Genomic DNA, 25312 nt, shown 5'->3' on the forward strand with positions numbered 1-25312 from the left:
TTCTGTGTGCTGAAGCAAAGCAAGAATTTCATTGTCCTATACAGGGACACATGACAATAAACTCACTTGGTCCATATCCCTCCAAACCTGTCCTATCCATAATTCTCACAACACAACATAACTTTCTCCCCTTCAATCATAGCCAGAGTTTTGCAAATATATAAACAACGCACAGAGCTGATCAGACCAACTTACTTTCAGCTTGATTCATGGTTGGCGCATCCTGTGTGTGATTCGGGCTTGGAGATGTTTCTGGGAAAGTGATAGATAATTCCGTTATCAAACCAATACTGTTCCAGCATTAAGGTCATAAGAACTTGTAATATTTAATATAAAATAATATTACTGGTCTATTATTTAATATGCTGTGAAATATTTCAATGTTTAGTTTAAATTTCGTTTACAAACTCTGCATGGAAACAGGCCCTTCAGCCCACCGAGTCCACGCCAACGTAGACCCTAGTTCTATGCTATCCCACTTTCTCATCCGCACCTTACACACTAGGGGGCAATATTACAGAGGGCCAATCAACCTACAAACCCGCACATCTTTGAGATGTGTGGGGGGGAAACCGGATCGCCCGGAGGAAACCCACGTGGTCACGGGGATAAAATGCAAACTCCACGCAGACAGCACCAGAGGTCAGGATCGAACCCGGGTCACTGGCGCTATGAGGCAGCAGCTCTCAATAAATCAGTAGCATACAGAGGGGAGGGGAGTTCTACTTCTGACTGGCATGCATACAGAGGCAAAGTGGCGCAGTGGGTAAGGCTGCTGCTCACAATGCTCGAGTCCCAGATTCTATCCTGACCTCAGATGCTGTCTCTGTGGAATTTTCAAGTTCTCCCTGTGACCAGGTATCCGCTTTACTCCTGAATCCCTAAGACGTGCAAGTTTGCAGGTTAATTAGCCCTCTATAAATGACCCCTGATGTGTAGGGAGTGGATGAGAATGTGGGATAACATAGAACCAATGTGCACAAGTGACCGATGGTCAGCATGGATTCGGGGGGGCCGAATGGCCTGTTTCCGTGCTGTCTCTCTAGACTGCTTTCTTCCCTGTTGTGTCTTAAGAGTGAAACTTTCATCAAAGGCAAACCTACTGTCTTTCCTGTAGAAGGAATGGAGCAAAGATTCACCATATTTTTTACAATGGTGGCAGGTTTTGCCTTTCAATAGCCAATGTAACACTAAATAACTCGTACCCTCCGAAGCAAGTTCACTAACTTACCGGCCCCTGCCGAATTCTGGCCAGTAGCCACCCCACCTTTTCCCAGCTGCCGAGACTGAAAGAGAGAGAGGCAAATTTTCACATCAAAGAAACATCAAACAGCATCAAACGCCAATAATGCTTCTGCTGTGGGGTTTTCAAAGTGTGTCATTCTTTCGGACAAGATGTGTGGGAAGGAACTTCAGATGCTGGTTTAAACCGAAGATAGACACAAAAGGCTGGTGTAGCTCAGCGGGACAGGCAGCATCTCTGTCTAGAAGGTCATACACCTGATTTGTACACATATATAGGTCATACAAGGCTGTAATACTAAGGCTCTGGAGGGCGTTGATCAGGCCATATTTGGAGTATAGTGAGCAATGTTCTGCATCTTATCTGAGGAAGGATGCGCTGGCCCTGGAGGGGGTCCAGAGGCAGGTACGGAAATCGCTATCAAAACATGGGGGGGACATGTTGGCAGCTGCGTGCACGCATGCGCACACACGTGAGGTTTCGGCCGTGGGCCCTGTGGACGGTAACATCGGGAGCTGACCGTGTGGTTGGTGACCGACTCCGAACTCCAGCAACAGCAGCGTCCCCCCCTGTCCCCCCCCAGGATTTCCACCCAATTCCCGAGGAGATTTACAAGAATGATCCCAGGAATGAGTGGGTTAACTCATGATGAGCATTTGTCAGCACTGGGCCTGTACTTAGTGGAGTTTCGAAGAATGAGGGGGAAACCTCATTGAAACTTATCTGATTTGAAGGACTTACTTTTCACAAGGCAGGCTATGAGCAGGATGAGAATGGTGAGGAAGATGGTCGCTATAACAAAGTACAGGATGCAAGCTTTTCCACATAGAATGGTCCAGCCCCCACAGGTAATATCTCCTTTCCAACCTGCAAAATAAAAGAGGTAGATGCAAGGAACTGCAGACGCTGGTTTACAAAAAAAGACACAAAGTGCTGGAGTAACTCAGCGGGCTGATAGAACATTTGCACATCAGTTCCCTGCATCATGGTTTCAATAGATCGCTCTAAGTGTTTGAGGCCCAGATCAGAAGAAGACAAGACAGCATGAGCAGGAGACTGGGTGGCACAGCGGTAGAGTTGCTGCCTTACACTGCCAGAGACCCGGGTTCCTGACCTCAAGTGTGGAGTTTGCACGTTCTACCTGGGACCACGTGGGTTTCCTCCGGGTGCTCCGGATTCCTCCCAAATCCCAGACATGTGCAGGTTTGTAGGTTAATTGGCCCTCTGCTAAAATTAAAACACTGCTCCTAATGTATTCAGTATTTTAGTATTTAATTTAATGTCATTTTTACTGAGTACTTACATATACAGAGGAAACAAAAAATTGTTTCTCAATGTTCCTGTCAGTGCAGTTAATAAAAACAGAATAAATACATACAACTTTAAAATTAACTTATCAAAAATAGACTTTAAAATTGAACCAAAAACAGACATTCAGACTGGACAGTGGCTTTGCTTCTACTGCTGCCTAGCTGTCAAATTATGGGCGAGGTTAGGTGTGATGGTGTAGGATGTATGGGGAGGGGACACAGTCCGTTAACCAGTTTTATTGCCTGTGCAGGGAGTGGATGAGAAAATGGGATGATATCTCAAGTCAAGTCAAGTCAAGTCAAGAGAGTTTATTGTCATGTGTTCCAGATAGGGGCCTGAAACGTTGCCTATTTCCTTCGCTCCACAGATGCTGCTGCACCCGCTGAGTTTCTCCAGCTTTTTTGTGTACCTACAATGACATTCTTGCTTGGTCTAGTGTGAATGGGTGATCGATGGTCGGCATCGGGTCAGTGGGCCGAAGGGCCTATTTCCATGCTGTGTCTTTAAAGCAAAAACTAAAAATACAGACAGTATTTACTCGAAAAAAACTAAAATTAATTTTTTCACAGGGTGTGTAAGTTACTGATAATGCTAGCATTTAATATACTGTGCATCCATAATTATCCCGGAACTGAGGGAGGTGTTAAGAGTGAACAGTATTAGTGAGCCACATGGTTATACAATAATCCAGTGGATTAGTTGAGTTAAGTTGAATTTAGTTTAGTTTAGTTTAGTTTAGTTGAGTTGAGTTGAGTTGAGTTGAGTTGAGTTTAGTTTAGTTTAGTTTAGTTTAGTTTAGGTTAGTTTTGAGATACAGCATGAAAACCGGCCCTTCGGCCCATCTAGTCCGCACCGACCCATTCACACCAGTTCTATGATAACCCATTTTCTCATCCACTCCCTACACACCAGGGACTATCTACAGAGGGACAATTAACCTGCAAACCCGCTCGATTTTGGGGCGTAGGAGGGAACCGAAGCATCCGGAAGAAACCCACGTAGACACAGAAAGAACATGCAAACTCCACACAGACAGCACCTGAGGTCAGGATTGAACCTGGGTCGCTGGAGCAGTGAGGCAGTGACTCTACCCGCTGCGCCAACATGCAATTTTTCACAAGCTTGCGTTTGAGTTCCATATTTATTTAATAATTTGTAGTCAAATTCACAGTGGATGTGGTGGGATTCGAACTCTTGTCTCTGGCTCAGTGGCTCGGAATGCTGGCTAACACTGGTTATATGGATCTTTTTTTTCTCTGCAAGGGTATCACATTTCTAATATGATAAACGGCAAACTCTATGTTGACGTGGAAAAGCTTTTCCCACTGAGAGTAGCGAAGATTCAAACAAGGGGACATGACTTGAGAATTAAGGGACTGAAGTTTAGGGGTAACATGAGGGGGAACTTCTTTACTCAAGAGAGTGGTGGCTGTGTGGAATGAGCTTCCAGTGAAGGTGGTGGAGGCAGGTTCGTTTTTATCATTTAAAAATAAATTGGATAGTTATATGGACTGGAAGGGAATGGAAGGTTATGGTCTGAGCGCAGGTATATGGGACTAGGGGAGAATATGTGTTCGGCACGGACTAGAAGGGTCGAGATGGCCTGTTTCCGTGCTGTAATTGTTATATGGTTATATGGTTAGATGTAGATGCACAGGAACAGATAACAAAGATGCATATGTATTGCAAATGCAGCTGGCTTTTGTTAATCAATTGATACAACAACCGAGGTAGAACTGCCCAAAGCCCAAACCTTCAAATTTCTTGAGAGCCCAGGGAACAATGCCTAGAAACACTTCCACCTACAAATCATCCTCACCTCAAAACCTAGCCCTGTCCCTTCGTCAACATTACCAACTCCTTACCAAAGGTTCAACAGTAGACACAAAATGCTGGTGTAATTCAGCGGGACAGGCAGCATCTCTGCACTACATGTGTAGGAAGGAGCTGCAGATGCTGGTTTACACTGAAGATAGACACAGAATGCTGGAGTAACTCAAACAGCATCTCTGGAGAGAAGGAATGGGCGACGTTTTGGGGCGAGACCCATTTTCAGACTGAGAGTCAGGGGAGAGGGAGACTAGAGATATGGAAGGGTAGGGTGTGAAAATGATCAAAGCACCTTACAACCAGCGGTATGAATATTGATTTATTTAACTTCAAGCAACCCATGCTTTCCCTCTCTCTCCGTCCCTCCCCCACCCTAGTTCTCCGACTAGTTTCACTGTCCTCCTGATTAAATTTTACTGGTTTGTATGCCTCGTTGTCACCTTCCCCTCATCCAACAATGAACCACTCCACATTTCCTTGATCATCTTCTGCTTTGATCCCTCACGAAGGCAACGTTTCGGGCCGAAACCCAAAGTTCCCTAGTTACCGAGTCTCTGGTAAAGGAAACAGGTCTTCTCTTTTCACTCAGAGACCAAGTAACTAGGCAACATTATAATTATTTACTCCACATTTATACCACCTTTGTGTGTCTCTAATCCTTTAATTGGGTGGTTCTGGTGCAATGGAATTTGGGTTTCATAGAAACATAGAAACATAGAAATTAGGTGCAGGAGTAGGCCATTCGGCCCTTCGAGCCTGCACCGCCATTCAATATGATCATGGCTGATCATCCAACTCAGTATCCCGTACCTGCCTTCTCTCCATACCCCCTGATCCCCTTAGCCACAAGGGCCACCTCTAACTCCCTCTTAAAAACAGCTATAGTTTCAAAACTTGCCCTGCGTGTCTCCTTTAAACTTTGACCCCCCTCGTCTTAAACCTATGCCCTGTTGTCTTTGACATTTCCACCCTGCCAAAATATTTAATCCCCTTCACTATTTTTTAATCTACACTGTTGCTAGGCGAATCACGGAAAAAGCAGCATTTGCTGCCCACTTCTGAGAGTACACAAAAGTGCTGGAGAAACTCAGCAGGTGCAGCAGCATCTATGGAGCGAAGGAAATAGGCAACGTTTCGGGCCCGAAACGTTGCCTATTTCCTTTGCTCCATAGATGCTGCTGCACCCGCTGAGTTTCTCCAGCACTTTTGTCTACCTTCGATTTTCCAGCATCTGCAGCTCCTTCTTAAACACGTCTGAGAGTAACTTGCTTGCTCAGTTTAGTTTAGTTTAGTTTAGTTTAGAGATGCAGCGTGGACAAAAGCCCTTCGGCACCGACCAGCGATCCCCGCACACTACAACACCATCCTACACACTAGAGTTAATTTTACAATTTTCCCAAAGCCAATTAACCTAAAAAACCTTCAGAGTACATCTTCAGAGTGTAGGAGGAAACCAGAGCACCCGGAGAAAGCCCATGTGGTCCCGGGGAGAAGGTACAAACGCCATCCTGACACCATCAGTAGTCAGGATTGAACCCGGGTCTCTGGCGCTGTAAGGCAGCAACTCTACCGCTGTGCCACTGTGCTGCCAGCTAACCCAAACCTCTGGCACTGGAGTCACTAGGAGGCTTCATACAGTAATTATATCCTGTATGAAGCACATTATTCTTACAGTACATCCAGTAGATAATGTGATCCAGGCCAGATAGAGATGTCCTTCAATGTAGGACAATAGCAAACCAGGTGAGTCTTTAATACAATTCCATAGATTTGCGGACATCATTGCTAATACTGGTATATTTTAATATTCCAGGTTAGTTTATAAACTGTATCTAAATTTCCCTGCTGCTTTAAACTCATAGAAACATAGAGAAACATAGAAATTAGGTGCAGGAGTAGGCCATTCGGCCCTTCGAGCCTGCACCGCCATTCAATATGATCATGGCTGATCATCCAACTCAGTATCCCGTACCTGCCTTCTCTCCATACCCCCTGATCCTCTTAGCCACATCTAACTCCCTCTTAAATATAGCCAATGAACTGGCCTCAGCTACCCTCTGTGGCAGAGAGTTCCAGAGATTCGCCACTCTCTGTGTGAAAAAAGTTCTTCTCATCTCGGTTTTAAAGGATTTCCCCCTTATCCTTAAGCTGTGACCCCTTGTCCTGGACTTCCCCAACATCGGGAACAATCTTCCTGCATCTAACCTGTCCAACCCCTTAAGAATTTTGTAAGTTTCTATAAGATCCCCTCTCAATCTTCTAAATTCTAGAGAGTATAAACCAAGTCTATCCAGTCTTTCTTCATAAGACAGTCCTGACATCCCAGGAATCAGTCTGGGACTCTCATGAACTCTCATGAGTTCATTTTTTGAGTAACTCATTGCAAAAGATAAATGGGCATCTGAGAGGAGCAGCTGATAGAGCCATCGCCTAACAGCTCCAGAGACCCGGGTTTGATCCCGATCTCGGGTGCTGTCTGTGTGGAATTTGTGCGCGCTCCGTGCGATCGTGTGGGTTTACTCCAGGTGCTCCGGTTTCCTCCCACATCTCAAAAACCATGCGGGTTTGCAGGTTAATTGCCCTCTGTAAGTTGCCTTCAGTGTACCGGGAGTGGATGAGAAAGTAAGATAACGGAACGGGTGATCGATGATTAGCGTGGCCTTGGTGGGCTGAAAGATCGTTTTTTCAGCTGTATCTCTAAACTAAACTAACGATTACTTCACATTATGTACTGTAAGAATTATCTACATACAGGACATAATTACTGTTTGAAACCTCAGTGAAACAAGATCATTGATGTTATTTCAGCTATTATAAAGTTTAAAATATTCAATGCTTGGTAAATATTTCTTCATCACTTTTTTTGAAGATGGTATCTTTGTCTGTATCGCAGGCAGACATAGTCGCTGGATAACATTTCATCCCCAGTTCTTATCTACTCAATCCCATCGGAATCCTACACTCTTTCAGCCCAGAGGGGCTGTAGAGATATAGCACAGAAACAGGCCCTTCAGCCCACCGAGTCTGTACTGTCCCCCACTCACTAACACCATCCTACACAAGAGACAAGTTTCTGTAGTTTAGTGCTTCCACCATTTACAATTTTTATTTTATTTTTCCTGCCTCTGAGGTTTTAATTTAATTTTACAAACATGTGACTACGGGTGCTGTCTGTGTGGAGTTTGTATGCTCCCCCTGTGACCCCGTGGGTTTTCTCCAGGTGCTCCGGTTTCCTCCCACACTCCAAAGACGTACAGGTTTGCAGGTTAATTGGTTTCTGCAAATTGTCCCTAGTATGTAGGATGGAACTAGTGCATGGTGGTTAGCATAGACCCATTGGGCCGAAGGGCCTGTTTCCTTTGTATATTCCTGTTTCCTTTGTATATTCCTGTTTCCTTTCTAAACTAAACTCAACTCATCTCAACTAAATTAAATTAAATTCAATCAAACTAAACTAAACTAAACATCTAAACCAAATGAAAGTATCCTGCCCCTACTCCCCCATTCTCCCCTCTTCTCCAGCTTCAGGAGGGATGAGACAAGGACTTTAAGACTTTAGCCTCCATCACAGTGAGGAGGTGCCTGGTGAACTCACTGTGGTGGATGTTAAATTTGTGTTTATTGTGTGTTTTGTAATTTTTATTATATGTATGACTGCAAGGTACAAAATTTCGTTCAGACCGAAAGGTCTGAATGACAATAAAGGATACTTTGAAATTTTTTTTTCCTGCTCCCTTATTCACTCCTCACCCTTAATCCCACTCTCTGCCCATGCCCCCTTCCCCAAGGAAGGTGCCCTTCCTTCCTATGCTCTCCCACTCCCCTTACACTCAGTCTCCCTCCCCACCTTCTCATTAATCCCCCTCTCAATGCTGGTTGGCATGGACTTGATGGGCCGAATGGCCTGTTTCCCCCCCCTCTACTAAACTAGACTAGACCACGGTTATTCTTTACGAAGGAACTGCAGATGCTGGAAAATCAAAGGTACACAAAAATGCTGGAGAAACTATACAGCGGGTGCAGCATATCCACTGAGTATCTCCAGCATTTTTGTGTACCCTTGGTTATTCTTGCCGGGGCCACGAGCTGTCGGTGAGCTTCTCCTTACCTCGTCTCGCGCGGTGAGCCTCGTTGCGCCTCTGGTGATCGCAGTAGTTGCCGTAGACATTCTCGTCGTCTCTGCGGCCACGGACAAGCTGAAAGTTGGAGTAGGTTGGGTCGCGAACCATGTCTCTGGGCCGGCTGTTCTTCAAGACCAGTCTAACCCGACCTGCTCCAGCAAGGCAGAATGCTTCACATGTGAGAAGTTGCCTAAATAACAGCTGGGAAGGGTGGTGCTATTTTGATTTTGTTCGTCACTTCGATCTTTACTCTCAAGGCACTCTAATTCTGAGCCGGATTCAGTGTGGAGGTGATGTTATCTCCAACACTTCCTCTGCTTATCTCAGTAGAAAAAAACCTAACATCAGAAAAGATTAAATTATACCTCCGCCTTCCAGTCAGAGATACAGAGTGGAAACAGGAACTTTGGCCCAACTTGCCCACACCGGCCAACATGTCCCATCTACACGTCCCACCTGCCTGAATTTGGCTCATATCCCTCCAAACCTGTCCTATCCAAGTACTTGTGTGCAGGGAGGAACTGCAGATGCTGGTTTAAACCGAAGATAGACACAAGAAGCTGGAGTAACTCAGCGGGACAGGCAGCAACTCTATAGAGAAGGAATGGGTGACAGGCTAGATGCAGGAAGGGCTTAAGGGGTTGGACAGGCTAGATGCAGGAAGATTGTTCCCGAAGTTGGGGAAGTCCAGGACAAGGGGTCACAGCTTAAGGATAAGGGGGAAATCCTTTAAAACCGAGATGAGAAGAACTTTTTTCACACAGAGAGTGGTGAATCTCTGGAACTCTCTGCCACAGAGGGTAGTTGAGGCCACAGTTCATTGGCTATATTTAAGAGGGAGTTAGATGTGGCCCTTGTGGCTAAGGGGATCAGGGGGTATGGAGAGAAGGCAGGTACGGGATACTGAGTTGGATGATCAGCCATGATCATATTGAATGGCGGTGCAGGCTCGAAGGGCCGAATGGCCTACTCCTGCACCTATTGTCTATGTTTCTATGTTTCTACGTTTCAGATCAAGACCCTCCCTCGGTCTGATGAAGGGTCTGGACCTGAAACGTCACCCATTCCTTGTCTCCAGAGATGCTGCCTGACCTGCTGAGTTACTCCAGCATTTTGTATCTTTCCATGTACCTGTATATCTGTTTCTTAAATGTTGGCATGGTCCTTATCGGTTAAACTAATCTCTGCTTGTCAGTGATCTACATCCTTCCATTCCCTGAGGAGGTGGGTGTATGAAATGAGCTGCCAGAGAATGTATTTGAGGCAGGTACAATCACAAGCTTTCAACAACACTTGGACAGATACATGGATAGGAATATCGGCCAAATGAGGGCAGGTGGAACTGGTGAAGATGGTTGTTATGGACTCGGGCCAAAGAGCCTGTTTACGTGCCATACCTGTCGATCGTTCAAACAAACAAAACATTTCTTAACTCCACATTTAATTCCTTAAGCTTCAAGCCCTTGGTTGAAGAGTCTAGGACCAGACGTGGTAGCCTTAGAATAGAAGTGCCTTTATAAAGAGGATTTTCTTTAGCCAGAGGGTGGTGAATCTAAGGAATTCATTGCCACACACGGCAGTGGAGGCCCTGAATGGGTATGTTTATGGCAGTGATTGACAAATTCATGATTAGTAAGGGGGTCAGGGGTTGTGGGGAGAAAGCAGGAGAATGGGGTTGAGAGGGAAAGATATGATTGAATGGCGGAGTAGACCTGATGGGCCGAATGGCCTAATCCTGTACCTATCACTTATGAACTGCCAACTGGATCAGAGTTACCAATGATCAAGCATTCCTAGCCAGCAGAGCTCGGAAGGGAACAGCCACATCTGACAACAATGTGCCCAGCACCAAGAGTCAAGAGAGAGTCAAGAGTCAATTTAATTGACTCTTGACATTGACTCCACCCTCCCCCAGTTCAACAAGTGGTGCAAAAACACAATTGCTGCTCTCTTGACTATTTATGTCTGTAGATTACATTAAATGAAGAAAAATTGTAGAAGTCGGCAACAAAATGGCGCTTCAAAATAAGAGCCATTTTGGGAAAATATACTTTTTTTTTTCTCTCTGCATATTCACATCACAAAACGGTGAAAATATATATTGTGTCCAAAGTGGTGGCCATATCGTATAACATCACAAAATGGTGAGTGATTATCACCTCACAAACTGTGGGCATTTATATAACACAGAATGGTGGGCACATATATCACCACACAAACTGGTGGGCGCATATATCATCACACAAAATGGTGGGCGCATATATCACAACACAAAATGGTGGGCGCATATATCACAACACAAAATGGCGGTCACATATATCACCACACAAAATGGTGGGCGCATATATCACCACAAAAAATGGTGGTCGCATATATCACAACACAAAATGGTGGGCGCATATATCGGTGGTCGCATATATCACCACACAAAATGGTGGGCGCATATATCACCACACAAAATGGTGGGCGCATATATCACCACACAAAATGGTGGGCGCATATATCACCACACAAAATGGTTGGTAGATATATCATCGCACTATATGGAAGGTGAATATATCACCACTAAATGGTGACTGCATACAGTATATCACCACACAAAATGGTGAACGTTTATATCATCTCACAGAGGAATGGCCGAGTCATATAATATTCCAAAATTTCACAAAATGGTGGGAGCGTACATCACCTCACAAAACGGTGAGTGATTATCACCTCACAAAATGTGGGCATTTATATAACACAGAATGTTGGACACATTTATCAGCTCATAGAATGGTAGGTGCATATAACACCACATACATTTTCTCAGAAAATGACGACAGAACCATAAAACATCACAAAATGACTGGCACACGCGTCATAATTTCCGTAAATGATGGGCATGCCAAATGACATCATAAAATGGTGGTCACAAGATCATGTCACAAAATGGCCAAATCTCTCTCATCGCCCCTGAAGGTATCGGTCACCATTTATCATTTGCATCTGGCCACCGTTTGCTTACACTAGTGGTTACTCAAAGTCTACACACATTAAAGTCAAATAAATAATGGTCAACAAATGATAGTTGGAAAGCTGTATTTTAAAGGCAGATCTGAATTTTGATAAGGGTAGTATCAACAGGTGGAACTATACAGTGTGAAAATGTGGGTTCATGAGCTAATACTGAGATCGCAAGGACTGCTTCCAGCAATTCCATCTGTTTGTCTTTGTACATCTCCCTCCACACCAGAGTCTATCAGGTGCTGAAATCCTCATCTTTGCAAGAGTCAACTAATCTGTGCCATTCCTGGTCATGCATGAACATTCAAAACTCTACCAGTGATAATCCAAAGCAAATTTTTCTTCCTGTTCAGGTTCATGATATAGAGGCAGAATTAGGCCATTCAGCCCATCTAGTCTAGTCCGCCATTCAAACATGGCTGATCTATCTCTCCCATTCTCCTGCCTTCTCCCCATAACCTCTCACACCAGTAATTTTTGACATTTTTTAATAACTGTTTAAAAAAAGAGAAATTACATTGAAACTGTTCACAAAAATAATATTTTTTTCTCACAATTAAATCCCTTCAAACTTTTACTTTCAAAATGTACAGCACAAAATATTTGACATTTTCTCAGTCCTCTATTGCTACTAGCTTGATATAGAGAATTCAATGAGTTAGCAACAGTGTGGGTCAGAAGAACCACTGTGGTTCTAGAAGGTAATGCCATCAAGGACATTTATAGTTGAGTAATTAATATACCAAGAACAGTTTTCTTTATAATTAAAAATATATATTTACATCAAGGCACACTTCACAGTTCCAATGTGTATTCAATTTAAGTCGGCCATAGAGAGACGTGAAGCTTCAGCGATCAGAGTCATAGCAGTCATGGAGTGCGTGTGGGGGGGGTGCAAAGACTCAGTTAAATAATATGTTGAGAAATCCAGTGGTGGCAAATGTGACAAGCTAGATCTCAAATTTAAAATCAGACCCAGAAATTTGAAGACCCAATCGATCCACAGCACTGTGAGGCAGCGGTAGAGTTGCTGCTTACACCGCCAGAGCCCCAGGTTCGATCCTGACTACATCCTGGTTGCTGTACATTCTCCCCGTGACCTGCGTGGGTTTTCTCCGGGTGCTCAGGTTTACTCCCACACTCCAAAGACGTGCAGATTTTGTGGGTTATTTGGCTTGGTAAAAATTGTGAATTGTCCCTAGTGTTGGTGCAAAGGGATCGCTGGTTGGCACGGATGCGGTGGGCCAAAGGGCCTGTTTCCACGCTGTGTCTATAAACTAAACTAAATGATACAATGGATTTGATGTGCGGACGGAGGACATTCAACCAGAGTACAAACGTCCAGTTGTGAGACCTGTTCCTGTGGTGTGTACGTTATGGGACTTCCTGTATGGTTAACCCTAAACTTGAACCTCATTCCTAAGTAGTACCAGAGATTGGTGCATCTCTCTGCCACACACTCTGACACCAAGGAAACTTGTCAACCTACTCAATAATATAGGGAAGGCCCTCATCCAAGGTCTGGCCCTCATACGCAATGCAAACTTTTAAAGAGTGCACAGATATGGGAGAATTATGAATGAGCAGGAATTTTTTGCTTTGATATTTCACATGTCCCCATGTACACAGGAGAACAAACAGAGTTTTGGGGTTGAGGAAAGTCTTTATACAGGGCCGTTCTCGACTTGGCCATTCTCCACGATCTGATTGTCGGTGGTATCCGGTTGTGTCTTGGGTCCGGGTGGAGGTGGTAGACCAGGGCTGGTCGGAGCCTGGGATGTGGTATCTGTACGAGCACCCTGGCTGGAGGTTGCTGGCTGGTGGTTTGCCCTCATCCCGCCCACGGCCTTCAGAAGCTCTGCATGCCGTTGCTCCATCGATAGGAGGCGACTTTCCTGCAATGAAGCACATCCTGTTAAGTTAAGGCTATTTGCTATTGAATCACAGGTCATTCCCAAAGACGGCCGTTCAGCCCACAGGCCCATGCTGGTTGTAAAAGAACCTCCCACACAAAATGGTGGGTCCATATATCGCTTCACAAAATGGTGGGCCCATATGTCACCACACAAAATGGTGGGTCCATATATCGCTTCACAAAATGGTGGGTCCATATATCACCACACAAAATGGTGGGTCCATATATCGCTTCACAAAATGGTGGGCCCATATGTCACCACACAAAATGGTGGGTCCATATATCGCTTCACAAAATGGTGGGTCCATATATCGCTTCACAAAATGGTGGGTCCATATATCGCTTCACAAAATGGAGGGTCCATATATCACCACACAAAATGGAGGGTCCATATATCACCACACAAAATGGAGGGTCCATATATCACCACACAAAATGGTGGGCCCATATATCACCACACAAAATGGTGGGCCCATATATCACCACACAAAATGGTGGGTCCTTATATCGCTTCACAAAATAGAGGGCCCATATATCACCACACAAAATGGTGGGTCCATATATCGCTTCACAAAATGGAGGGTCCATATATCACCACACAAAATGGTGGGTCCATATATCGCCTCACAAAATGGCGGGTCCATATATCACCACACAAAATGGCGGGTCCATATATCACCACACAAAATGGTGGGTCTATATATCGTTTCACAAAATGGTGGATGCATATATAACCAAGCAAATTATATTCAATTCCACAAAAAAAGGGTCAAATGGTTTTCCTCTGTATTCTGTCCTTGGATCTATTTGCAACATGCAAGCATGCTGCCCAGTGACATATTACTTACCAAACACGCTATCTTATTCTCGGCAGTGGTTTCTAACTTATCAATGTCCTTTTTTCTTTCCTCTTCTATTGCGTCAAGCCTGGAGAAGCAGAAGAAAAACATCTCAATGTGCGTTCAGGCCGTGCAGAAACCACAATGACACTGTAGAACAAGGTACTCATCCAACGCAAGGTAGTGGAAGGAAGGTTCTACTGTATTCAGAAGAACCGACTACTGAGGTGTTTTCACACCCCATTCATCCTTCCACGTCTCTCTCCTCCCTGACTCTCAGTCTGAAGAAGGGTCTCAACCCGAAACGGCACCCGTTCCTTCTCTCCAGTGATGCTCCCCGTGACTGCGTGGGTTTTCTCCGGGTGCTCCGGTTTCCTCCCACACTCCAAAGACGTACAGGTTTGTAACTTAATAGCTTTGGGTAAAAATAATTGTCCCTAATGTGTGTAGGATAATACTAGTGTAGGGGGTAATTGCTGATCAGTGCAGCCTTGGTGGGCCTGTTTCCACGCCGTATCTCTAAACTAAACTAAACTCCTGCTGAGAGGCAGAATCTCTGCAGGGAATAGACAGACGGCATTTCGAGTTGTGATCCTGCAGTGTGGGGAAAGGTCCAACTCAAAACGTCGTTCCCCCATTCCCTCTACAGGTAGTTCCTGACCTGCTGAGTTCATTTTATTGTTTATTGCTGTTTTTCACTGTATGATGTTGAGTTTAGTGTCCCGCGTACCGAGGTACAGGGAAAAGCTTTCAATGTGTGCTAATGTCAGTGGAAAGACAATACACAATTGCAATCCAGTCATTTACAGTGTACAGATACTGGATAAGGGAATAACGTTTAGTGCTGGGTAAAGACAGCAATGGACAGACAATAGGCAATAGGTGCAGGAGTAGGCCATTCAGCCCTTTGAGCCAGCACCGCCATTCAATGTGATCATGGCTGATCATCCCCAATCAGTACCCCGTTCCTGCCTTCTCCCCATATCCCCTGACTCCGCTACCTTTAAGAGCCCTATCTAGCTCTCTCTTGAAAGAATCCAGAGAGCCGGCCTCCACTGCCCTCTGAGGCAGAGAATTCCACAGACTTACAACTCTCTGTGAGAAAAAATGTTTCCTCATCTGCGTTCTAAATAGCTTACCCCTTATTCTTAAACTGTGTGGCCCCTGGTTCTTAGTGGAGTTTAAGAGGATCATAGTTAACTTAAGAAATGTTGCTGTAGGAGTAGAGATTTAAAAGTGTGGAGCAATTGTAAAATGTGACTGTAGGTCTGTTTCTGTGTCTCGCACGTAAATAGTCGTCAGGGTTGGGCGCCATCTTGCGATGATTTGATTGGAATGTTTTCTCCAGCACCTTGCGTTTAGACCAGTGGTTCCCAACCTTTTTTTGGCCATGCCCCACCTAATCACCTCTAAAATCCTGATGCCCCCCCCCATGTGGTGATATATAATACTTATCATTTAAAAAGTAAACTCCGTTTCAGCTGAATAAGCTTAAAACGCCAATACATTGGTTGTAATAACTACACAATAAAGACCTTTTTTACCCCAAAAAAAATATTTACTCAAAATAACACCTGAAACATAAACTACATATGTTTACCTGATGGAAAATCCTGAAAAATAAAAATCGAAAATTTGGACCCAGACCTCCTCAGTCCCCCTTAAATTGCCCCCCTTAAAAATCAAATTGCCCCCCTTAAAAATCAAATTGCCCCCCTGTGGGGTGTAAGCCCCACGTTGGGAACCACTGGTTTAGATCAAGATTCCAGCCTATTTGCTACAAAGCAAGAATTTCATTGTCCTATCTGGGACACATGACAATAAACTCTATTGAATCTTGAATCTATTTTCTCTGCATACATTTCATCTTTTGTTGAGCTAACAGCTTCATGATCTCGGTTGTTTTCATTGAGGGATATTTTTTTGTTCACTCACCTGCTGGTGAGATTTGAGATCAATTGGTCCTTTTCCTCCAGTTCCTTTCTCTGCTTCTCCTCACTTTCTTGAAGCGTTTGCTCGAGGTGTTTGCTAATGCGGTTTCCGAGCTCCTTCAGGTCCTGGGCGATTGTCCCCACGGTTGTCTGCAAACTGGCGATGTCTTGCTCGTACTGTGGGAGGGCGGCGAGGAAAAAAAAAACAGATGATATTTATTCCCTCAACTGAAATGAAACACTTTGGTTTTCACAGCTGGTGGGAACATTGGATTCAGGACATAAAATTCAAGAGCACACGAACTAGCCCTATGGCCCACCATATCTGTGCCAAACACAAGGCCACGACCAACTCTTATCTGCCTGCACAGGATCCTCCATTTACCTTCTTGAAAGGTCTGCTGCCTTGACTCTCGGACTCCGTCTGTGAGGACCATTTCTCGATTCCCGAGTTACGCTCCCAAGGGACTTGGGACTTTCTGAGTGAATCGACCGGCATTAGGCGGGGATGATGGGTCTGTCATGGAAAGAAGAGAGTTAGAGCAACTGGAATATGGAACGAGAAGAATTACAGAGTCATAGAGTGATACAGTGTGGAAACAGGACCTTCAGCCCAACTTGGCCCACACCAGCCAACTGTCCCAGCTACACTAGTCCCACCTGCCCACATTTGGCCCCTACCCCTCCAAACCTGTCCTATCCATGTACCCGTCTAAATATTTCTTAAACGTTGCCTCAACTACCTCCTCTGGCAGCTCGTTCCATACACCCACCACACTTTGTGTGAAAAAGTTACCCCTCAGATTCCTATTAAATCTTTTTCGGTGGTGGATGTATGACATGAGCTGCCAGAGGAGGTGGTTGAGGCAGGTACGATCACAACAATCAAGAAACATTTAGACAGGACAGGTGGATAGGCTGATAGGTTTAGAGGGCTACGGATCAAATGCAGACTGGTAAATCTAGTGTGGACAAACATATCTAGGTGGACAACATATTGCCATTCCCACGCTCTATGACTCTATAACTAAAAATCCTTATTACTCTTTATTTATTTTGTGTCTATCTTCGGTGTAAACCAGCATCTGCAATTCCTTCCTACACAGACCACTGAGGGCATCTCAATCACAATCCCAAAACACTCACGTTAACTGTTACCCTCCGAGCCAGTCTTTCGATCCGAAGAAGATGTGTGTACCAGTGTTTAAGAAGGAACTGCAGATGCTGGAGAATCGAAGGTTACACAAAAAAGCTAGAGAAACTCAGTGGGTGCAGCAGCATCTATGGAGCGAAGGAAATAGGCAACGTTTCGGGCCGAAACCAAGGGTTTCGGCCCGAAACGTTGCCTATTTCCTTCGCTCCATAGATGCTGCTGCACCCGCTGAGTTTCTCCTGTGTGTACCAGTGCTCTTTATGGCCAAGTAGACACTTTTGTGGATGGTGAATGCAGTAATGTTGGAAAGGCTATGCCCAATTTATACATAACAAACTCCCACAAGCCACAATATGAAATAGCCCAGAGGTTTGTCTGATGATTTAGGGATAAATATCAGGCATTTTCCCAGTGATAAACCTGCTGCGATCATTTGGAACAGTGGGCTGAATTCCCAATTCCCTACTCCTTCTCTCCATAGATGCTGCCTCACCCGCTGAGTTTCTCCAGCTCCCTCTGAACTCCCAATGACTTGGTTACCATTAGTTGTAGAATCACACACTCATGCATCACACTATTTGCTGTAGGAAACAATAGGAGACACTACAGCCAATTTGTGGAGTGCAAACTCCCACAAGCAACAATGTGATTGAGTCCAGAGATGCCTAACCCCATAATGTGGGCTGTGCTGCATTGGCATGGCATGCTCACCTGCATTTTCGGCTGCGGGCTGGCGTGCGATCGGGAGCGCGGTGACCTCAGCGAGTGGGTGCCAGAGTAGGGCATCTTGGTCAGGGTGCTGTAGGGCCGGTCTGGCAGGCTGGTGATGGTGTCTTGGTCAGCGTGCTCCCCCAGGTCTGGACTGGGCTGCCAGCCAGGCGACTGGTGCGACACGCAGGGTCTCTTCCGTGCCGGCGCGCTCTGGGTGCGTTTAACCGTAGCCGCGCTGCTTTTTGTCAACCTGCTCACGTGCTGATGTTCCTCCACCGTGGACCTCTGCAGGCTCAGCATCGACGCGCTGACCTGGTTCACGTCCTTGGGCGCCACGTAGGTCGGCTTGTCCACCCGGCAGTACGGGCTGGAATAGTATAATACATAGAACAGTGAAGTAAATCAACATGCCTGCAACAACTCCTATGGGCATGTCCCACTTGGCCGTCACGTGAAGATGGCATGCAAAGATTTTGTACATCACAAAATCCTGCGACACCGCGCGTCACTGCCTATGTCATCACGCACCATGCGCGCATCACGTGCGTCGTGACACGTAAATGATGTTGCGTAAATTACACGCAAATGACGCCCAAGTGGGACAGGCCCTTTACATAGTCTCCCGATGCACCAGGCTCAGCATACTGTCCGCTTGCATCACAGCCTGGTTTGGGATCAGCTCTGCCTAAAACTGCACGGAATCACACACAGAGTAGTAATTGTGTTAGCTAGTCACCTGCAAAACGTTGCCAAACTAGAGAGTGTTCTAGTTTTTTGTTTTGGAGATACAGCGCAGAAACAGGCCCTTCAGCCCACCGGGTCCGCCCCGACCAGCGATTCCCGCACATAACACCATCCTGCACCCACTCGGGACAATTTGTACATTTATACCAAGCCAATTAACCTACAAACCTGTACGTCTTTGGAGTGCGGGAGGAATCCGAAGATCTCGGAGAAAACCCACGCTGGTCACGGGGAGAACGTACAAACTCCGTACAGACAGCACCCGTAGTCGGGATCGAACACGGGTCTCCGGTGTTGCATTCACTGTAAAGCAGCATCTCTACCGCTTTGGTTCTGATTGTCTCCTCAATGAATGCCTGTCATTATTTTAATGAGGTCTCCGCTCAGCCTCCAGCGTAGAAACCCCGTGCATACAGCACCCAAGGCCAGGATCGAACCCTGGTCTCAGTGGCTGTGAGGCAGAGACTCTACCTGCTGCACCACTGTGTTGCCCTTCAGTTTTAGTTCGCTAGCTTTAGTTAGTTTAGCTTATTTTAGCTTAATTTATAACTTATCTTCACTTAGTTTATATTAGTTTAGCTTATCTAAACTTTAGAGATACAGCATGGAAACAGGCCCTTCGGCCCACCGAGTCCATGCAGACCACCCATGTTATCCCACATTGCCATTTTTCCATCCACTCCCTACACACTAGGGGCAATTGACAGAGGGCAAATTAACACCCGGAGGAAACCCACGGAGGAAACCCACGCGGTCACAGGGAGAACGTGCAAATTCCGCACACGAGATCAGGATCGAACCTGGGTCTCTGGCATTGAGAGGCAGCGACTCTACCCGTTGGACCACCATGCCGCCTATTAAATTTTAACACCTGAATATGTACATATTGGTACTGCTACTAAATGTATTTCACCAGCTTACAGGCAACAACAGTTGATGCAAGGTTACACAAAAAAGCTGGAGAAACTCAGCGGGTGCAGCAGCATCTATGGAGCGAAGGAAATTATTTCCTTCGCTCCATAGATGCTGCTGCACCCGCTGAGTTTCTCCAGCTTTTTTGTGTAACCTTCGATTCTCCAGCATCTGCAGTTCCCTCTTAAACAGTTGATGCAACTTTGGACCTAATATTATTTTTTAATTCATAATTGTAAATTGAATAGATTAGCAATGGTAGGGACTTGTGCCTGTATGTGATTAACCAGCTTGCCTCCACCATACCTGAGCTCCTGGTGATGTATCAGAGGTGCACCTGGGTCCCCCATGGAGTGAGTGATGCCATTCAGGATAGCAGGGAGAGGATGCAGCTTGTTGAGTTCGGTCTGTCAGCGTTGCAGGATGCGACGGGTTCAACCAGGATCGCCCGAGCGTGCATGGACAGGAGATGGCAAAAGGAGAACGTTAGTGAGGTTAGGTGTATGTTAGCCACGGTGGCGCAGCGGTAGAGTTGCTGCTGTACAGCGCTGGGGACCCAGCTTCCATCCAGACTACAGGTGCTGTCTGTACGGAGTTTATACCTTCGTGGGTTTTCTCCGGGTGCTCCGGTTTTCTCCCACATTCCAAAGACGTGCAGTTTTATACATTAATTGGCAATAGTAAAATATTCTTAAATAAAGGGGAGGTCATTTAAGACCGAGGCGAGAAAAAACTTTTTCACCCGGAGAGTTTATGGAATTCCCTGCCACAGAGGGCAGTGGAGGCCAAGTCACTGGATGGATTTAAGAGAGAGTTAGATAGAGCTCTAGGGGCTAGTGGAGTCAAGGGATATGGGGAGAAGGCAGGCACGGGTTATTGATAGAGGACGATCAGCCATGATCACAATGAATGGCAGTGCTGGCTCGAAGGGCTGATTGGCCTCCTCCTGCACCTATTTTCTATGTTTCTATTCTAAATAGTCCCTAGTGTGTCTAGGTTAATGTACAGGGTGATCGCTGGTCAGCATGGACTCGGTGGGTCAAAGGGCCTGTTTCCACACTGTATCTCTCAATTCTAAAGGCTAAAGATGGAGAGTCACTAACACAGGAACTCAGGCGACTTAAGTTTTATCCATATCTGGGAATTAAATTCACCACAAAAATTCTCTCATACACAGCCTAATGTTGTAGGACAACTTGTTCTATTTGATCTTCCGTTTGTGCACGTCGAGTTGATTGCATTAGTCGAAAAGGGCGGGCCACGTGAATGTTGCAATCTTCCACCCCGAGATACAGTGTGTAAACAGGCCTTACAGCCCACCGAGTCCGTGCCAACCAGCGATCCCCTCACACTAACACTATACTACACACACACACACACACTCGGGACAGTTTACTATTGTACCAAGCCAATTAACCTACAAACCTGCACGTCTTTGGATTGTGGGAGGAAACCGGAGCAAGTCACGGGGAGAAGGTACAAACTGCATACAGGCAACACCCATAGTCAGGATCGAACCCGTGAGGATGTAGGTTGGGCGTAGCCTTGTGTAATCAGTCATGGTTGATGGGGAACAACAAGGAAACAGAAGTCAACATGAGAGAGCCGCACCTGGTGCAGGCGTGGGACAATGTCACAGAGAAGGGAATGCAGGATGGAAAGCTCCAGGCCTAGGTCGATGCAACCTTCAAACTCCGAGGCGTTCATGCTCGGCTCTGAATTGGAGATGTTCGTCAGGAACATTCTCATGTTTTCCCAGTTTGACCTCAGGAAGTCATCCATGAAGGTCATGTAGCCTTCCTTGTCTTCAAACCTGCTTGATGAAGACAAACTGAGATCAGTGACCGCACAACACACTGGTCAACCCGAGGAGCAACTGTGGCTATCAAACTGTACGCCCTCCCCCTTGTGCGATGTGGGGTAGACTGACTCCCCTCCCCCTCCCCCCAATCTTTACACATGTGTATATATATGTGTGTGTGTGTATATACATATATATGTGCAAGTGTATATGTATGTATCTATCTATATATTAAAACTCTGTGTGTGTATATATGTGTGTGTGTGTGTGTGTGTGTGTGTGTGTGTGTGTGTGTGTGTGTGTGTGTGTGAGTGTGTGTGTGTGTGTGTGTGTGTGTGTGTGTGCGCGCGTGTGTATGCGTGTGTATATATCTATATATATATGTCTGTTTTTGTGTGTGTGTGGGCGCATGTGCGTATATGTGTATATATATATATGTGTGTGTGTATATATATACGTGTGTGTGTGTGTATGTAGAAAGGTTTGTGTGCATATGTGTGTATACATGTATGTGTACGAATGTACATGTACATATATATACATACAAGTGCAGACCCGTTGGGTCTGCTCCCCCAATGGTGTGATCCCCCAACCCAAAATTCCACCATGCACCCGTCTCCTCCAACGGAACTGAACCCGTTCCCAAATGTAAGATTCCAGCATTCCCCTGCCTCTCTCAGCAGCGGATTTAGAAAAAATTCCAATTGCACCTTCCCTGCCTGTTGCAGCAGTGAAAAGTTCAGAGTGTTCCTGTCTTGCAACTTTGTTTTGAAGTGTGTTGGAAGCTGATAGGAAGGAGCAGCCGTCAACGAATCAAAAGGCAGAAAGGCAGCCGGACAGCAGCCGGTCGGATGTCACGAGAGTTTTATATATTAATAGATAGATAGATATATATACTGTATATGTTTTCTCTTGTTTATCATACTGTTTACAGTGTACTATGTTTACATATTGTGTTGTGTTGTGCCGCTGCAAGTAAGAATGTCATTATTGTGTCTGGAACATATGACAATAAAACACTCTTGACTCATGACAGCGGCTTGGACCTACGTGGTGAAGTTGGCCAGGTTCTGAATGACCTTGGCGATGAGGGTGAGGGTCCGGGCGGTGCTGTCGTTGGGGTACTCCTGGGTCAGGTTGAAGAGGCTGGGGGACATGATGGCCGGGCAGAGGAATCGCAGGAAGAGCGAAGCGCATATCATACGCTGTCCGATGTCCGGCTTCCCTCGGCTGATACACTCTCGCAGCCAGGCCGCAAATATCTGCCTCAGCTCGTCGGGAAAGACACTGAACGCAAGACAAATGCACAACATACATTTAAATTACAATTAAAACACAGAGTATTTGTGCTATCACACTCCAACATAAGCTAAAATTTCAACTCAAAATTCACTGGAATTTAGGATAGAAACAGTGAAACATAGAAAATAGGTGCAGGAGTAGGCCATTCGGCCCTTCGAGCCTGCACCAGCACCGCCATTCCATATGATCATGGCTGATCATCCAACTCAGTATCCTGTACCTGCCTTCTCTCCATACCCCCTGATCCCTTTAGCCACAAAGGCCACATCTAACTCCCTCTTAAATATAGCCAATGAACTGTGTGGCCTCAACTACCTTCTGTGGCAGAGAATTCCACAGATTCACCACTCTCTGTGTGAAAAATGTTTTTTCTCATCTCGGCCCTAAAAGATTTCCCCCTTATCCTTAAACTGGGACCCCTTGTTCTGGACTTCCCCAAAATCGGGAACAATCTTCCTGCATCTAGCCTGTCCAACCCCTTAAGAATTTTGTAAGTTTCTATAAGATGAGAGGGGATCTTATAGTTCATAAAATTCTTAAAGGATTGGGCTGGCTAGATGCAGGAAAAATGTTCCTGCATGAGTACAGCCGTGGCATTTATAATATAATTGGAATATCATGATGGCAGAGGTCAGACAAGATAGTATTGAAATAATGGCTGACTAGAGGGCCTGAGTGGTCTATGCTTGCTCTATATTTGTTGAAACAGGGAACTGCAGATGCTGGCTCACCAAGAAATTGGTTAGCTTTCATTGCAAAAGGATTTGAGTATAGGAGCAGGGAGGTTCTGCTGCAGTTGTACAGGGTCTTGGTGAGACCACACCTGGAGTATTGCGTACAGTTTTGGTCTCCAAATCTAAGGACATTATTGCCATAGAGGGAGTGCAGAGACGGTTCACCAGACTGATTCCTGGGATGTCAGGACTGTCTTATGAAGAAAGACTGGATAGACTTAGTTTATACTCTCTAGAATTTAGGAGATTGAGAGGGGATCTTATGGAAACTTACAAAATTCTTAAGGGGTTGGACAGGCTAGATGCAGGAAGATTGTCCCCGATGTTAGGGAAGTCCAGGACAAGGGGTCACAGCTTAAGGATAAGGGGGAAATCCTTTAAAACCGAGATGAGAAGAACTTTTTTCACACAGAGAGTGGTGAATCTCTGGAACTCTCTGCCACAGAGGGTAGTTGAGGCCAGTTCATTGGCTATATTTAAGAGGGAGTTAGATGTGGCCCTTGTGGCTAAGGAGATCAGGGGGTATGGAGAGAAGGCAGGTACGGGATACTGAGTTGGATGATCAGCCATGATCATATTGAATGGCGGTGCAGGTTCGAAGGGCCGAATGGCCTACTCCTGCACCTAATTTCTATGTTTCTATGTTTCTAAATGACACAAAGTGCTGGGGTAACTCAGCGGGTCAGGCAGCACCTCTGGAGAACATGGATAGGTGATGGGAGACACAAAATTCAGGAGTAACTCAGCGGGACGGGCAGCATCCCTGGAGAGAAGGAATGGGTGACGTTTTGAGGAGAGACGTTTTGGGTCCATATAAACCAGCATCTGCAATTCTTTCCTGCACATGGATAGGTGATGTTTCGGGTCGGGACTCTACTTCAGAAACATTGGAAATTTGTTTTTCCTCACTTACCACTGGGAGTCTATGATTTGGTGAAATGCTTCTTCACAGCTCTCTCTCATATTCGACTGGTTTTCCAAAACATCATTAGCCGAGCACTTGTTTGGATCCACTTCGTAATTCTCCTCAGGATTGTAGAGTCGTGTCACAAAGTCTCCTGCGAATGAAATTGTGGGAGTTTGACAGAGTGTGGGAGGAAACCAGAGCACCTGGAGAAAACCCACGTGAAAACCCACAGGGAGAACGTACAAACTCCATACTTTTGTCATTAGTGTACGGGGGTGATCACTGGACAGTACGGACTCGGTGGGCCGAAGGGCCTGTTCCCGCGCTGTAACTCTAAAATCTAAAGTAAATGCAGTTCTGTATCTGCCCTTTAGTGGGTGGCAGTCAGCTATCTAGAGCCAAGCTTCTCAGCAATTAAGTGGCGATGGGTCAGAAGCCTGCCCAATTAGCCTGCTCAATCTTTTACTTGTAGCTCAGGCCTCCAGTCTTGGCAACATCCTCGTAAATCTTCTCTGCACCCTTTCCAGCTTGACATCATATCTCCAGGTATAAGCCCAAATCACCAAGGATGAAGCTTACGGGGGCACAGTAGCACAGCGGTAGAGTTGCTGCCTTACAGCGGTAACAGCACCAGAGGCCCAGTTTCGATCCCGACTACGGGTGCTGCCTGTACGGAGTTTGTACGTTCTCCCCGTGGGGTGTACTCCAAGATCTTCGGTTTCCTCCCACACTCCAAAGACGTACTGGTTTGTAGGTTGTTTAAGAAGGAACTGCAGATGCTGGAAAATCGAAGGTAGACAAAAGTGCTGGAGAAACTCAGCGGGTGCAGCAGCATCTATGGAGCGAAGGAAA

General features: G+C 45.7%; 1 protein-coding gene across 4 annotated transcripts in view; it reads right to left on the minus strand.

The window, feature by feature from the left end:
* Positions 1–13130: 13130 nt before the first annotated feature.
* Positions 13131–25312, minus strand: part of LOC129714487 (disabled homolog 2-interacting protein-like) — a 47525-nt gene continuing 35343 nt past the window's right edge. For all 4 annotated transcript variants that reach the window (XM_055664126.1, XM_055664125.1, XM_055664124.1 and 1 more), the window contains 9 exons: positions 24467–24611; positions 22568–22804; positions 21328–21529; positions 20023–20123; positions 18061–18427; positions 16582–16713; positions 16201–16373; positions 14275–14353; positions 13131–13406 (listed from right to left, as the gene is read on the minus strand). In XM_055664126.1, coding sequence (XP_055520101.1) covers positions 13176–13406; positions 14275–14353; positions 16201–16373; positions 16582–16713; positions 18061–18427; positions 20023–20123; positions 21328–21529; positions 22568–22804; positions 24467–24611 — 1667 coding nt within the window. In that variant the 3' untranslated portion in view covers positions 13131–13175. The remainder of the gene's footprint in view (positions 13407–14274; positions 14354–16200; positions 16374–16581; positions 16714–18060; positions 18428–20022; positions 20124–21327; positions 21530–22567; positions 22805–24466; positions 24612–25312) is intronic.

This window comes from Leucoraja erinacea, chromosome 39, assembly GCF_028641065.1.
Source record: "Leucoraja erinacea ecotype New England chromosome 39, Leri_hhj_1, whole genome shotgun sequence".
NCBI classification, from domain to species: domain Eukaryota; kingdom Metazoa; phylum Chordata; class Chondrichthyes; order Rajiformes; family Rajidae; genus Leucoraja; species Leucoraja erinaceus.